Source organism: Triturus cristatus, chromosome 11, assembly GCF_964204655.1.
Source record: "Triturus cristatus chromosome 11, aTriCri1.1, whole genome shotgun sequence".
Taxonomy (NCBI): domain Eukaryota; kingdom Metazoa; phylum Chordata; class Amphibia; order Caudata; family Salamandridae; genus Triturus; species Triturus cristatus.
In genome coordinates this window covers 1,036,243,672-1,036,255,790 of record NC_140594.1, presented here as the reverse complement: position 1 = coordinate 1,036,255,790, position 12,119 = coordinate 1,036,243,672, and the positions used below count along the sequence as shown (strand labels likewise).

Sequence of the window (12,119 nt, the reverse complement as noted above, 5' to 3'; positions counted from 1 at the left end):
TTGGGTCATTATTGTCAAGAGTTAGTGCGGCAGGCAGGATTTGGTGCCAAAAGTCCACAGCAGTCTTCATTTCTCGCTTTTTCTTGTGGCTCAGTGTCCTTCTTTTCTTGATCCATCCAATCTGATTTCCTGGTGTCAGGGTTGCCACCAAAATACTCCATCTAGGGTCATTAAGGGAATTACCGGTATTAGCCAATGGGCCATTTACCTTTAGTGTGTCTACACCCTCTATATGACCACTTCCTGTGAGACGTTGGCACCAGCCTGACCCAGAGAGCCTAATTCTACCAAAATTAAGATGGTGGAATTTCTAAAGTCATTTCCGCATCAAATGTACTAGCCTGAGAGAGGGACACGCCTCCTGACTTGCTAATTTTGACGCCGGTCCTGTGCTGAATGGGCCAGGAGCAGGGGTGGCGTTTTCCCTGCTCGGGAAGACTTGGGTCCCATATCAAAGGCGGCAGAGGCCTTTGAAGCCTCCTGCCTTGATATTCTGATTACTTAGCCATCCTGCTTCGGGGCGGTGACAACACCTCCGGCCGGAGTAGGCATTGCTTCTGTCCTCAGAGAGCGCAGGCTCTCATCTTAAGGTGGCCAGAATCCTGCCTGTGGTGGCAGGCTGGTGTACATCAGTCAGCCAGAGCACTAGTAGTCAGTAGGTATTCAGGAGGCGCACCTTGAAGGTGCGCTCTGGGTGTGTATGTATGAGAAAATCTATCACTGAAATTGATACCAAACATCTCTAGTTTTAGTGAAGCCATCATGTAGCTGGGGAACTCATAAATACCAGCGTCCCGCACATGTACTCAAAACGGCTTCCCTGTCCACTCGTATTATCTAAGAATCGACTTAGACATCACAGGGGCATATCCGCTCATACAGATATGTCCACACATGTATAGTGCAACCTGCCTTAGGGCTGTAAGGCCTGCTGTAGGAGTGACTTACCTATACTGCATGTAGTGTTTGCAGGCATGGCACACAGGAGGTATGTCAGTGTTCAGGTAAACAAGTGCCTGAATTACTGTGCACTGCAGTATAGGTAAACCAATTTTATACTTATTTACACATTTAAATACAAATTTAAACAAAACCAAGTACTCGATTGTTCTTTGCATACTCTTCATTGTTTTCAAGATATGTGTTACATCATTACAAAACTTCTGTGGTGATTAAATCATTTTCATTATATAATGCAAACACTCACATAAGTTTCAAAACCCAAAAACAAATACATGTGATACATGAATACATTCTTCATTTGACATGGCTCCAATTCGTTCGTGTGAAGCCCTATGCATTTCTGGACTGAGAGTCCCTCCCTCAGGGGCCACTACAAAAACATAAATGAATATAAAAAGGAAAATAATAATAAATCGATGACTCTTGTTAAATCAGTCACAAGCTACCAAATATTTCCACAACCCGTGGGGTGAATTGACCAAATGAGTGTTCATTGCACCACAAATGTAAACAATAAGTGACACAGCTGATTTTTACTGGGACCATGATGATACCAGTCATCTCATGGTTAACAGGCTTCAAATAATACTCTCCACCATTGCAAATAACGGATTCTACGTGAAGTACCTATCATGCAACTTCGTCAAACCCTAAGTCACCCGTGTTTTTACTTAGTGACCCTGCTTCCAACACATTTTCCACCTCTAAGCGTGTTCCTGTGTATTCTTTGCATAACTGCACTTCCTCAACATTCTTTAAAAGAAGGTCTTAACCAAAAACTACTTACAACCACAGGTCAAAAGAAATACTTGCGGCTTCTCCACAAAAACAAATTAGTTTTCAAGAAATCCTAAAAAATAAAATTAGCCTAAACTCTCATGCTTCGGTTTACAATCAATTGACTAATACGATAAGAGTGTATTGTGCCCCACACCTTAGTACCTTCAATAGGGGAATGCACTCGCCGAAGCAACACCTGCCTGATAGATCAACAATATTATGGACACTGGTGAGTGCTAACAACCGCGCACACTCTTTACTACTACAAATGCCATCACAGTCTTGCCAAGTTTTTCAGCGGTGATCTCCCAACCGTACTCTCTCCTTATTCTAACAGTCAGTACTTCTCCTTGACTTCTCTGCTAGTATTGGGTGTGTTCCCGCGAAACAACAGTTTAAACGGCGGCAGCTGACTCGGCCCACTGAATATGACTGCTTCACAGCTCAACAAAAGGTGGCCATCTTGTTGTGGTGTGTAGACCCGCACCTAGTCCTAAAATAACGGCGTGTTTCATACAGCAACCCAGTCATACTGTCATAGTTCTGTTCCCTGATCAATGCTCTTCGATTGACAATGATATATATTAAATATTAAAGACATAAGTCAGCAAACGGGTTAATATAACCACCAGATTCAAAACACAGATGCCATGACACCGCAACATTACGATGATCGTCAATGACCAATTTCACCATAGTCCATAATGAATTTGAAACTACAACGCTTAAACGAGAACAACAAATGTAAAAAGGTCCGCCTTTTCCAGGCTAGACCGTGAGGTACAACGTATCTCCCAGTGGTTTAAAGCTGACCTCTTGTATGGACCAACCGTCAACCGCAACATTAGAAAGACCAACAGGAACTATACACGGTGCCCCTTCTTAAGATCAATACTGTGTGATGTAACGTGTATCTCATTAGATGTAAAACGAAGTTCTCATATGGATCATAGTTAAACAAGGAAAATGACAATAATTTAAACATTCACATACAAATTCCCGACTGGATAATACCCGTATACAATTTCTTTGGTAACATACCCCATGTGACATACTGAGTGTACCTTTTTGCATGTTGATCAAAGGTAACTTTAGATTATTGCAGTTTTTCACGATAACTAATTTTCATATTCATAAAACAAGTGATTGATACAAAACATGCGTACACCCAAGTGGATTCTACTAGTGAGATAAATGGTAGATTGAATGTATTAAATGTGCCCGTGAGTGTGTGGCAACTGCCTATCTGTCCAAAAAGTAATGCGATTTAATGGTAATTTCAGATTTTTTTTATGAACAGAGTCCCAATGATGATCTTCCATTTATGACAAGCATTTGCAATGCAATAGGTCTCGCATTTACGCGAGTTTGAGCTATTGACATTGCAAATGACAATGCCTTTTATTTTTTGAACATAAATAAAAGGCATTGTCATTTACAATGCCAATAGCTTAAACTCGTGTAAATGCGAGACCTATTGCATTAAAAATGCTTGTTCTTCTTTTCCTTCTCTTCCATGAGTCACTGCCTAATGTAACGTAGTTCTGCAAGTTAATGAGAAACGATCTTCATAGTTGTCAATATCTGAAAGAAACACGTTAGTTAGATTCCTCACCTTAGAATATCCCCAGGCGTCAGACTGGATCCGGAAGATTTTTCGTCAGCAATACCCCTTGCGCGTCGCTAGGCGTCGTCTGCGGCTCCGCGTCCGTCGTCGGCGTCGTGCGCCGGGATGACGTCGTCGGAGTACTTAGACGCCGCCCTCGCGCGCTGACGTCAGTTCTTCTTTTTTCCGCGCCAGTAAGCGCAGATCCGGGAGAGCTACCCCTTTTAGTCTTTTTTGACTAAATCTTTTTGATCATTTTTGATCCTTGTCTGTCGACATCTGGTGCCGGTAGGATGCCTGGGTTCAAGGCTTGCGAAGATTGTCATCGACTGATGTCGGTGACCGATCACCACCGCCGGTGCCTCTACTGCTTAGGCCTCGACCACGACGCGGAGTCGTGCAACGACTGTCAGGCCCTGACTTCGAAGGCTAGGCGGGAGCGGTCCCGCAAGCTTCTCGAGCTTCGCCACTCGGCTCCGCGTCGTGCGCGATCCCGGTCCAGGAGGAGGTCCAAGGATCGCTCGCGGAGCCCTAGCCGACGCCACCATCGATCGTCGGGCTCCAAGTCGTCGGGTAAGTCCAAACCCTCTAAGAAGTCCAACCGGCGACATCGCTCTTCGGACTCCCCTCGCCGGTCGCGCGACTCGGCCGAGGGTCCAAGTGGTTCCACCCCCGCGGCTCCGGCGGAGCCGCAGGTGCCGCGTCCGCCCCCATACCTTCCGGTCCCTGGGGCTGACGCGGCGCCAGCGGAGATCAGTGCCTTCCTCTCGGCCATGAGGAGCCTGGCCCCGCCGTCGACGCCCGCTGGCGCGCCTTCGGGCCCCGCGGACTCGACTGGGCGACCTCGCGTGCCGGCGGCTCCGGCCCCGGCGCCGTCGACGACTCCGGTCTCGACGCCGCAGGTCCCCGCGGGGCCCTTGCCTGGGCCCCAGTCGACGCCGGTTGACCTTGTCACTCCTCCACCGGCGCCGACGCCTGAACCACCGACGCCGTCACCGGCGCCACCGACGCCGACGCCTGTGACGCCGACGCCCCGGTTTAGCCCTCATCCGGACCCGACGCCGGCACGGCGTCCGCCGACGCCGCATCCGACGCCGCTTGAGTCCTACCATCTCTACAGTCCGGTTCCGATCATTCCTCCTGTTTATCAGGAATCGGAAGAAGGGGGCGACTGGGAGGGGTTCGAGGACCCTCTGGCTGTTCAGTCACAGCTTTCTCAGGACTGGGCAGATGAACTGGGGGAGGCCAGCGGGCTGGACACCTCGCCAGACGCTGGATTCACTTCTCCTCCGACCGTGGCTTCGGAGGAGGGTGCAGCATTTTCTGTGGTGCTGCGCAAGGCGGCTGAGGCCCTTGGGCTCGAGTTGCCTGCCGTGGCTGTGAGGACCAACATCCTCACTGAGGTGCTTCAAACCTCAGCAAGCTCCACTGAGCCTCTGCTGCCGTTCAACGAGGCCCTCACTGACGTTCTGCAGGGCACCTGGTCCAAGCCCTCCACAGTTCCTCCTGTGGATAGGAACGTTGCCAGGCGCCACCGCCCTGCTCCGGGCGACCCCAGTTTCCTGTCCCAACACCCCACCCCCGAGAGTCTGGTTATCCAGGCCTCTACTTCCCAATCCTCCTTCCCGACCGCTCCGCCGGACCGGGATTCCAAGAGACTCGAGCAGTTTGGCAAGAAACTGTTCTCGTCCCTTAGTTTGGGCCTGCGGTCCTTAAATACCGCCTGTCTCTTGGACCGTTATTCCCATTCCCTGTGGGATACGGTGGAGGACGTGCTGCCCCTGTGTCCGGAGGAGGTCCGGACGCGTCTTACCCAGGCTTTGGCCGATGAGAGGGATGCAGCACGGCACGCCATAAGATGTGGGCTTGACACCACGGACTCGCTAGGTCGGGCGATTTCCACCACCGTGGCGCTCCGCCGCCACGCCTGGATGCGGTCCACGTCATTTTCCGGGGATGTCCAGAACACCCTCATGGACATGCCCTTTGATGGCACTCGCCTGTTTGGTGAGAAGGCGGACAGTGCGCTGAACCGCTTTAAGGACTCCCGGGCTACGGCCAAGTCCTTGGGCCTCTCGGCTCCGCGGGCGCACACCTCCGCTTTTCGCCCCTTTCGTGGCCAAGGAAGGGGCGCCTCCTCACGTCCGCAAAGCCACCAGCCGCAGAACCAACCTGCGCGCGGTCGCGGACGTGGCTTCCGCCGTGGCGGAAATGGAGGCCGACGTGGTCAGCCCACATCCACCCCGGCAGCATCCGCCTCAAAGCCTTCCTAGTCCGAGCTTTCAGGCCCATACCACGCCAGTGGGCGGCAGAGTTCGCCATCACCTGCTCCACTGGCGGTCCATAACATCGGACAGGTGGGTGCTGCAAATCGTCCGAAGGGGCTACTCCCTCCCCTTCGAGACGACCCCTCCAGCCATGCCACCGCAGCACCACCGTATCTCGGGGGATCATTTGGATCTTCTCCGCGAGGAAGTTTCGGCTCTCTTGGCCAAGGGGGCCGTCGAGCGCGTTCCGAGTCCAGAAGTAGGTCGTGGTTGTTATTCCCACTACTTTCTGGTTCCCAAGAAGGGCAAGGGGGACCTGCGCCCTATCTTGGACCTCCGGAACGTCAATGCCTTCCTCCGAAAGGAAAGGTTCAAGATGCTAACGTTGGCTCAGGTTTTAGCTGCCCTAGACCCTGGAGACTGGATGGTAGCGTTGGACTTGCAGGACGCATATTTCCATATCCCCGTCCTGCCGGCCCACCGGCGTTACCTGCGGTTCACGGTGGGCCAAGAGCACTTTCAGTTTACCGTGCTCCCCTTCGGCCTCACCAGTGCCCCTCGGGTGTTCACGAAAGTGATGGCGGTGGTCGCAGCTCATCTGCGCAGATCAGGGGTCCCAGTCTTCCCCTATCTCGACGACTGGTTGTTGAAGGCGGGCTCGCCCCATGCAGTCGTCTCCCACCTCCAGACTACGGCGGATCTCCTGCATTTGCTGGGGTTTTCCATCAACGTGCCGAAGTCACACTTGAGTCCCTCTCAGAAGCTCCTCTTCATCGGAGCGGTTCTCGATTCGGAGCAGTTCCGGGTCCATCCACCGGAACAGCGGGTCCGGGATATACAGGCCCTGATTCCCATCTTTCGGCCTCTATCCCGGGTTTCGGTCAGGCTAGTGTTGCGGCTTCTGGGGCTGATGGCCTCCTGCATCCTACTAGTGCATCACGCCAGGCGGCGCATGCGGGCTCTGCAGTGGGACCTGAAGTTTCAGTGGGCCCAGCATCACGGCAACCTGTCCGACCATGTCTTGATCTCGGAGGGTACTGCACAGCAGTTGCAGTGGTGGCTCACGGACCGCGAGTGGGTCAAGGGCAAGAGCCTCTCCCTTCCCCAACCGGAGCATGTCGTAGTGACGGATGCGTCCCTCCTGGGATGGGGTGGCCATATGGGAGAGGCGGAGATCAGAGGCCTCTGGTCTCCGGCGGAGTCTCGTCTCCACATCAACCTGTTGGAGTTGAGAGCGATCCGGCTTGCACTGAAAGCCTTCCTTCCCTCTGTCAGGGGCAGTGTCGTGCAGGTGTTCACGGACAACACCACCGCCATGTGGTACTGCAACAAACAGGGCGGGGTGGGGTCGTGGACCCTTTGTCAGGAGGCTCTGCGCCTCTGGACATGGCTGGAACACCAGGGCGTCACCCTGGTGGTTCAACATCTGGCGGGCTCTCTGAACGCCAGAGCAGACGAACTCAGCCGCCGGTGCATGATGGATCACGAATGGCGTCTGAACTCCGAAGTGGTGCAAGGCCTCTTTCAGCAGTGGGGAGAGCCTTGGTTAGATCTATTCGCCACCGAAGAGAACGCGCAATGTCAGCAGTTCTGCGCGTTGGAATTTCCAAGGCGGCACTCGCTCGGCGACGCTTTTCGTCACGAGTGGAGTTGCGGTCTGTTGTACGCCTTTCCGCCTATACCACTTCTGCCTAGAGTGCTGAAGAAGATCAGGCGCGACCGGGCCCAAGTCATCTTGGTGGCTCCGGATTGGGCACGAAGATACTGGTATCCCGAGCTACTCAGTCTGTTGACCGATCCCCCGATACGTCTGCCCCTTCGGGAGGATCTTCTGTCGCAGCAGCAGGGGACGGTCCTCCACCCGAACCTGTCCAGCCTCCACCTCCATGCGTGGAGATTGAGCGGCGGCAGTTGATGCCATTTGACTTGCCTCCTGAAGTCTGTGATATCATTCTGGCAGCCAGGCGTCCCTCCACAAAGTCGGTATACGCCTGCCGGTGGAACAAATTTGTGGCATGGTGCACAGCAAAGGCTGTGGATCCCCTTTCCGCCCCTCTTTCTGAGGTTCTCCTCTTTCTTCTTTCTCTGGCCCGGCAGGGCTCTGCCCTGGGCACCCTGAAAGGTTATCTTGCTGCCATCTCCGCCTTCTTGCGGCTTCCTGATCAGCCTTCTCTTTTCAAGTCCCCTGTGGTTACACGCTTTCTCAAAGGCATTACACACACGTTCCCTCCTGTCCCTTTTGTAATGCCTCAGTGGGACTTGAATCTGGTTTTGACATTCCTGATGTGCGCTCCCTTCGAGCCTCTTCACAATTGCCCTCTTCGTCTTCTAACTCTAAAGACTGCTTTTCTGGTAGCCATCACCTCGGCTAGACGGGTGAGTGAGCTCCAGGCTTTATCTTCAAAGCCTCCTTTTCTATCTGTTCATCCGGACAAGGTTGTCCTTCGGCCTCGTCCCTCCTTTCTTCCTAAAGTGGTGACTCCATTTCACCTTGGGCAGTCTGTCACCTTGCCCACCTTCTTTCCGCCTCCGCATCCTTCCAAAGAGGAAGAGAGGCTCCACCGTCTGGACCCAAAACGTGCGCTCTCCTTTTATCTGGACCGCACAAAACAGTTCCGGGTGGACGACCAGCTTTTTGTTGGGTACGTGGGCGCTAAGAAGGGGAAAGCTGTGCACAAACGAACCATCTCTCGGTGGGTCGTTTTGTGTATAAAAATCTGCTATTCCTTGGCTAAAAAGGACCCTCCTGTTGGGCTGCGCGCCCATTCTACTCGGGCCACGGCGGCTACTACTGCCTTGGGACGGGGAGTCCCTTTGCAGGACATCTGTCAGGCGGCGACGTGGGCTTCGCTACACACGTTTGCCAGGCATTATTGCCTTGACAGCCAAGTCCGGAGGGATGGCTTCTTTGGCCGTTCTGTCCTCCAGGACTTTCTGGTGTGATCTTGGTTCGCAGACCCACCACCGGGGATGGTATTGCTTGGGTATCTATTCTAAGGTGAGGAATCTAACTAACGTGTTTCTTTCAGATGAACAAGTTACTAACCTTCGGTAACGATGTATCTGTAAGAAACATTAGTTAGTTAGATTCCTCACCGACCCACCCATCCTCCCCGTTCTGCGAACTGACATCTAGGGTTAAGGTTGTCCTTTCAGGCCCCTAGATTTTATTTTTGGCACCAGTGTCGGTCTTTGCATGGCTCTGCGTTCCTGGCGCGGAAGGCTATGTACAAGAACTGACGTCAGCGCGCGAGGGCGGCGTCTAAGTACTCCGACGACGTCATCCCGGCGCACGACGCCGACGACGGACGCGGAGCCGCAGACGACGCCTAGCGACGCGCAAGGGGTATTGCTGACGAAAAATCTTCCGGATCCAGTCTGACGCCTGGGGATATTCTAAGGTGAGGAATCTAACTAACTAATGTTTCTTACAGATACATCGTTACCGAAGGTTAGTAACTTGTTCTTCACAAACATCAATTAGACCTTGGCTGCTTCCTGATGAGGATTCATGAACGGATGACACATACGGATATGTACTTTGCACTCTGATATGAAACATACCGTTTCATCACCAGATACATCGCACTAAGCAATCTTCCAAAACTTGCACACTCCCTCTTCATGCTCAACATCAACTAATCTTCTGCAGCAGCAGCTAACAAATAAACAGTCATTAGCTGCTTTCCGGCCCCTCTGCTTTTCTAGACAAAGCTGCCTTTCTATGGGCTCGAAGGTTTATGCACATTTAATGTTTCCATTGAAGTTTCAACTTGTGTTAGCCACCATTCTCAAATTAAAGGAGACCAGTCTGGGTGTTGACAACATTGCGACAACGCCATACTCTGACTTTCCTACGAACAACACATGTAAATAAATAAAGTGGAATGCAGGAAGAGGACAATAGTGAAAAGGTGAGAAAAATAACAAGCAGGAAGTGGGATAAGGGAGGGGGTAGGGGAGAGAGGCACGCAGGCTGGCAAAGGGTGAGCACTTTCGCGGCCGCTTTGATTTTCTCAGTGGCCGCGCGGCTCACTGAGAACATCAAAGTGGCCGCGAAATGATCACACAGGCTGCCTAATGGTGCGCGTGCCCGGCACACATGCACTGTAGTTGGCGGCCTGAAAGCACTAGTTTGCACTTCCAAATCCCCCGTTTCCAAAAGCTCTCGCGAGAGCAGCGCTAAAGCGCTGGCTCAGGCGAGACCTAAAAAGCAACTCCGATCTAATTTGTTATTCAGTCCCAGCGGCATCATGGTGTTGAATTTTTTTAATCCAATGCAAACAGCTGCTTGTGTAACTTCACACGGTAAATACGTACTTGCCGTATATTGTTACAAGTTGCAATGCGGACCTAATATCACTACACATTTACTGTGTGAAGTTACACAAGCAGGTGTTTGCACTATTGAGACATCCTGTTATGCCTATTCAGTAGTGGACCTACATCCTTTTTTGGAACCCCTCCAATTTGATGGCCATAACGCATGTACTACATAGCAAGGCCTTTTTTTTTTTTTTTTAAACAGTTTTGAAGAAGTCGTGGTATGATACAACACCGACAAAACACGTGTTGGCTGTATCAAAACTGAAGAAATATATGCTGACTACATGAAATGGATCAATATTGAACTGTTGTAAGGAATCTGCATTTGCTGTAAAGGAATTGGATACCGATTGCCCCGGAATGAATACTTTGGATTAGAAGTGGAAAACGAGAATAATTGTGTTTATGAACATTATTTAACTTTGGACTTCTGATGTGCCTGGATTGGAAATTTGATATATTGTTTTTTAGCTTGTTTTTTCCATTACAGTCCGGAATCAAGCTTATGCAAATGAGGCTTGGCTGCATCCCAAAGTACAATGCAGGCCAAACTGCTAGGCCGGATACCCTCTGACCCGAACCAAACCACCTCTGACCAGATTCACTTTTGTTGGGCCTAATCCGTGAGGTGCAGCTTCATTGTCACAATGGAGTTTGGTAGTTATGAGTTGCATTTTTCTAAGGTTTTAGCTGTGTTTATATGATTGAGTAGTGTAAGCTAAAAAATGCTGATTAAAACATACAGATTTCAGTACAACACAACAGTTATCTTTTGAGGGCCGTAAAGCAGGCTGATTCTTGGCCTCTGACATAAGTCCAGCAAAGAATTGCTCAAGTATCATGTATGCAAGGAGTGGAAATAGGAGGATATGATTTGGGGGGGGGGGAGGGGAGGGGAGGGGGGATGCAAAATTTAAGCTTTCCCTAACTATGGCAAATCTATCTACTCGCAAGACCTGGTGATTGTAGGTGTTCTGACCTATTACTTTGAAGGAATAGATTTCCCATCACTGATCATGTTGCCTAGCGTCACAGATATCCAGGATACCTTCTTCCAAAATCTCCAACTCTTAACTGATTGCATAGCACCAACAGATGCTGGGTTATAATTGTGGGCACTCATGAAGACAAGAAAATGCACTACTTTTATGCTTTATGAAACTCACAGATTGCATAACAATACGTACTGGTTGAATGCATGTTGATGTTTAGATCTGACTGCACTAATATTGGTTCTCGGCTGCTTTGCAATACATATTCAATATACTGGTTCTTTTTCGGCTCTATTCTCTATAGACCAGTTTTTTTGCACAAACCTTGAACAATGGTAGAGCTCTGAAATCTTCATTATCTTTTCTTTTAAGAGAGCATAGGCCTTCTGTGGTAGAACTTTGCAACATTAATTTTGTTAGTGACTGTGTGCATAACCTTGTCTTGACAACAGAGAAGATTTTACCTTTGCAAAACCGTATCCAACCTAACTTTCTTTTTTTTCTCTTTTTAGGTCCTTAATCCATTTTACATTTTTCAACTTTTCAGCGTTATTCTATGGACTACAGATGGATATTACTACTATGCATTGGCGATTGTGGTTATGTCTGTTATATCTGTTGTTAGCTCGCTGTACACAATTAAAAAGGTATTTTCAACTTTATATATGATCTAGCTTACCACATAAATCGTACAATAAAAAGTTAATTCACAAAATTTGCCACAGTGAAAATGACGATGTGTCATGATGACTGTTACTGTTTAGTGAAGTGATAGTAGTTCCGAAAATACGCAATAGCGCATATTTTTCAAATACATAAAGTTTTTATTTTTAAAAGAATGTGATAGCCAACACACTGACATAATTCGGAACAGTGCCTTTGAAAATTACATTTGTAGTGAATCCAAGTAAGGGACATGCTGGCCCTGTTAGACCAGACATAATAATTCTGTGTAGAATGTGACCTATTTAAGACCTTCCGTAAATATAAAAGCTAGTTCACAATGTGGCAGCTCTGTAGCATTTTTCTCTGCAAGATTACTTCTTTAAGGTACTGGCCGTTGTTTTGTTAAATTCTATCTCATTCAAGGGACATAAACCAAAATTTTGCTGAATTTGGCTCTATTTGATGGTGGTGCTTGTGTTTTTTTTGAGCCAACAAAATTACTTTTGTTACTAATACATC

At 49.6% G+C, this 12,119-nt stretch overlaps 1 protein-coding gene across 8 annotated transcripts in view; it reads left to right on the top strand.

Annotated features, from left to right (window-relative positions):
- Positions 1 to 12,119, top strand: part of ATP13A3 (ATPase 13A3) — a 478,336-nt gene that overhangs the window by 197,735 nt on the left and 268,482 nt on the right. For all 8 annotated transcript variants that reach the window (XM_085635250.1, XM_085635252.1, XM_085635253.1 and 5 more), the window contains one exon: positions 11,447 to 11,581. In XM_085635250.1, coding sequence (XP_085491376.1) covers positions 11,447 to 11,581 — 135 coding nt within the window. The remainder of the gene's footprint in view (positions 1 to 11,446; positions 11,582 to 12,119) is intronic.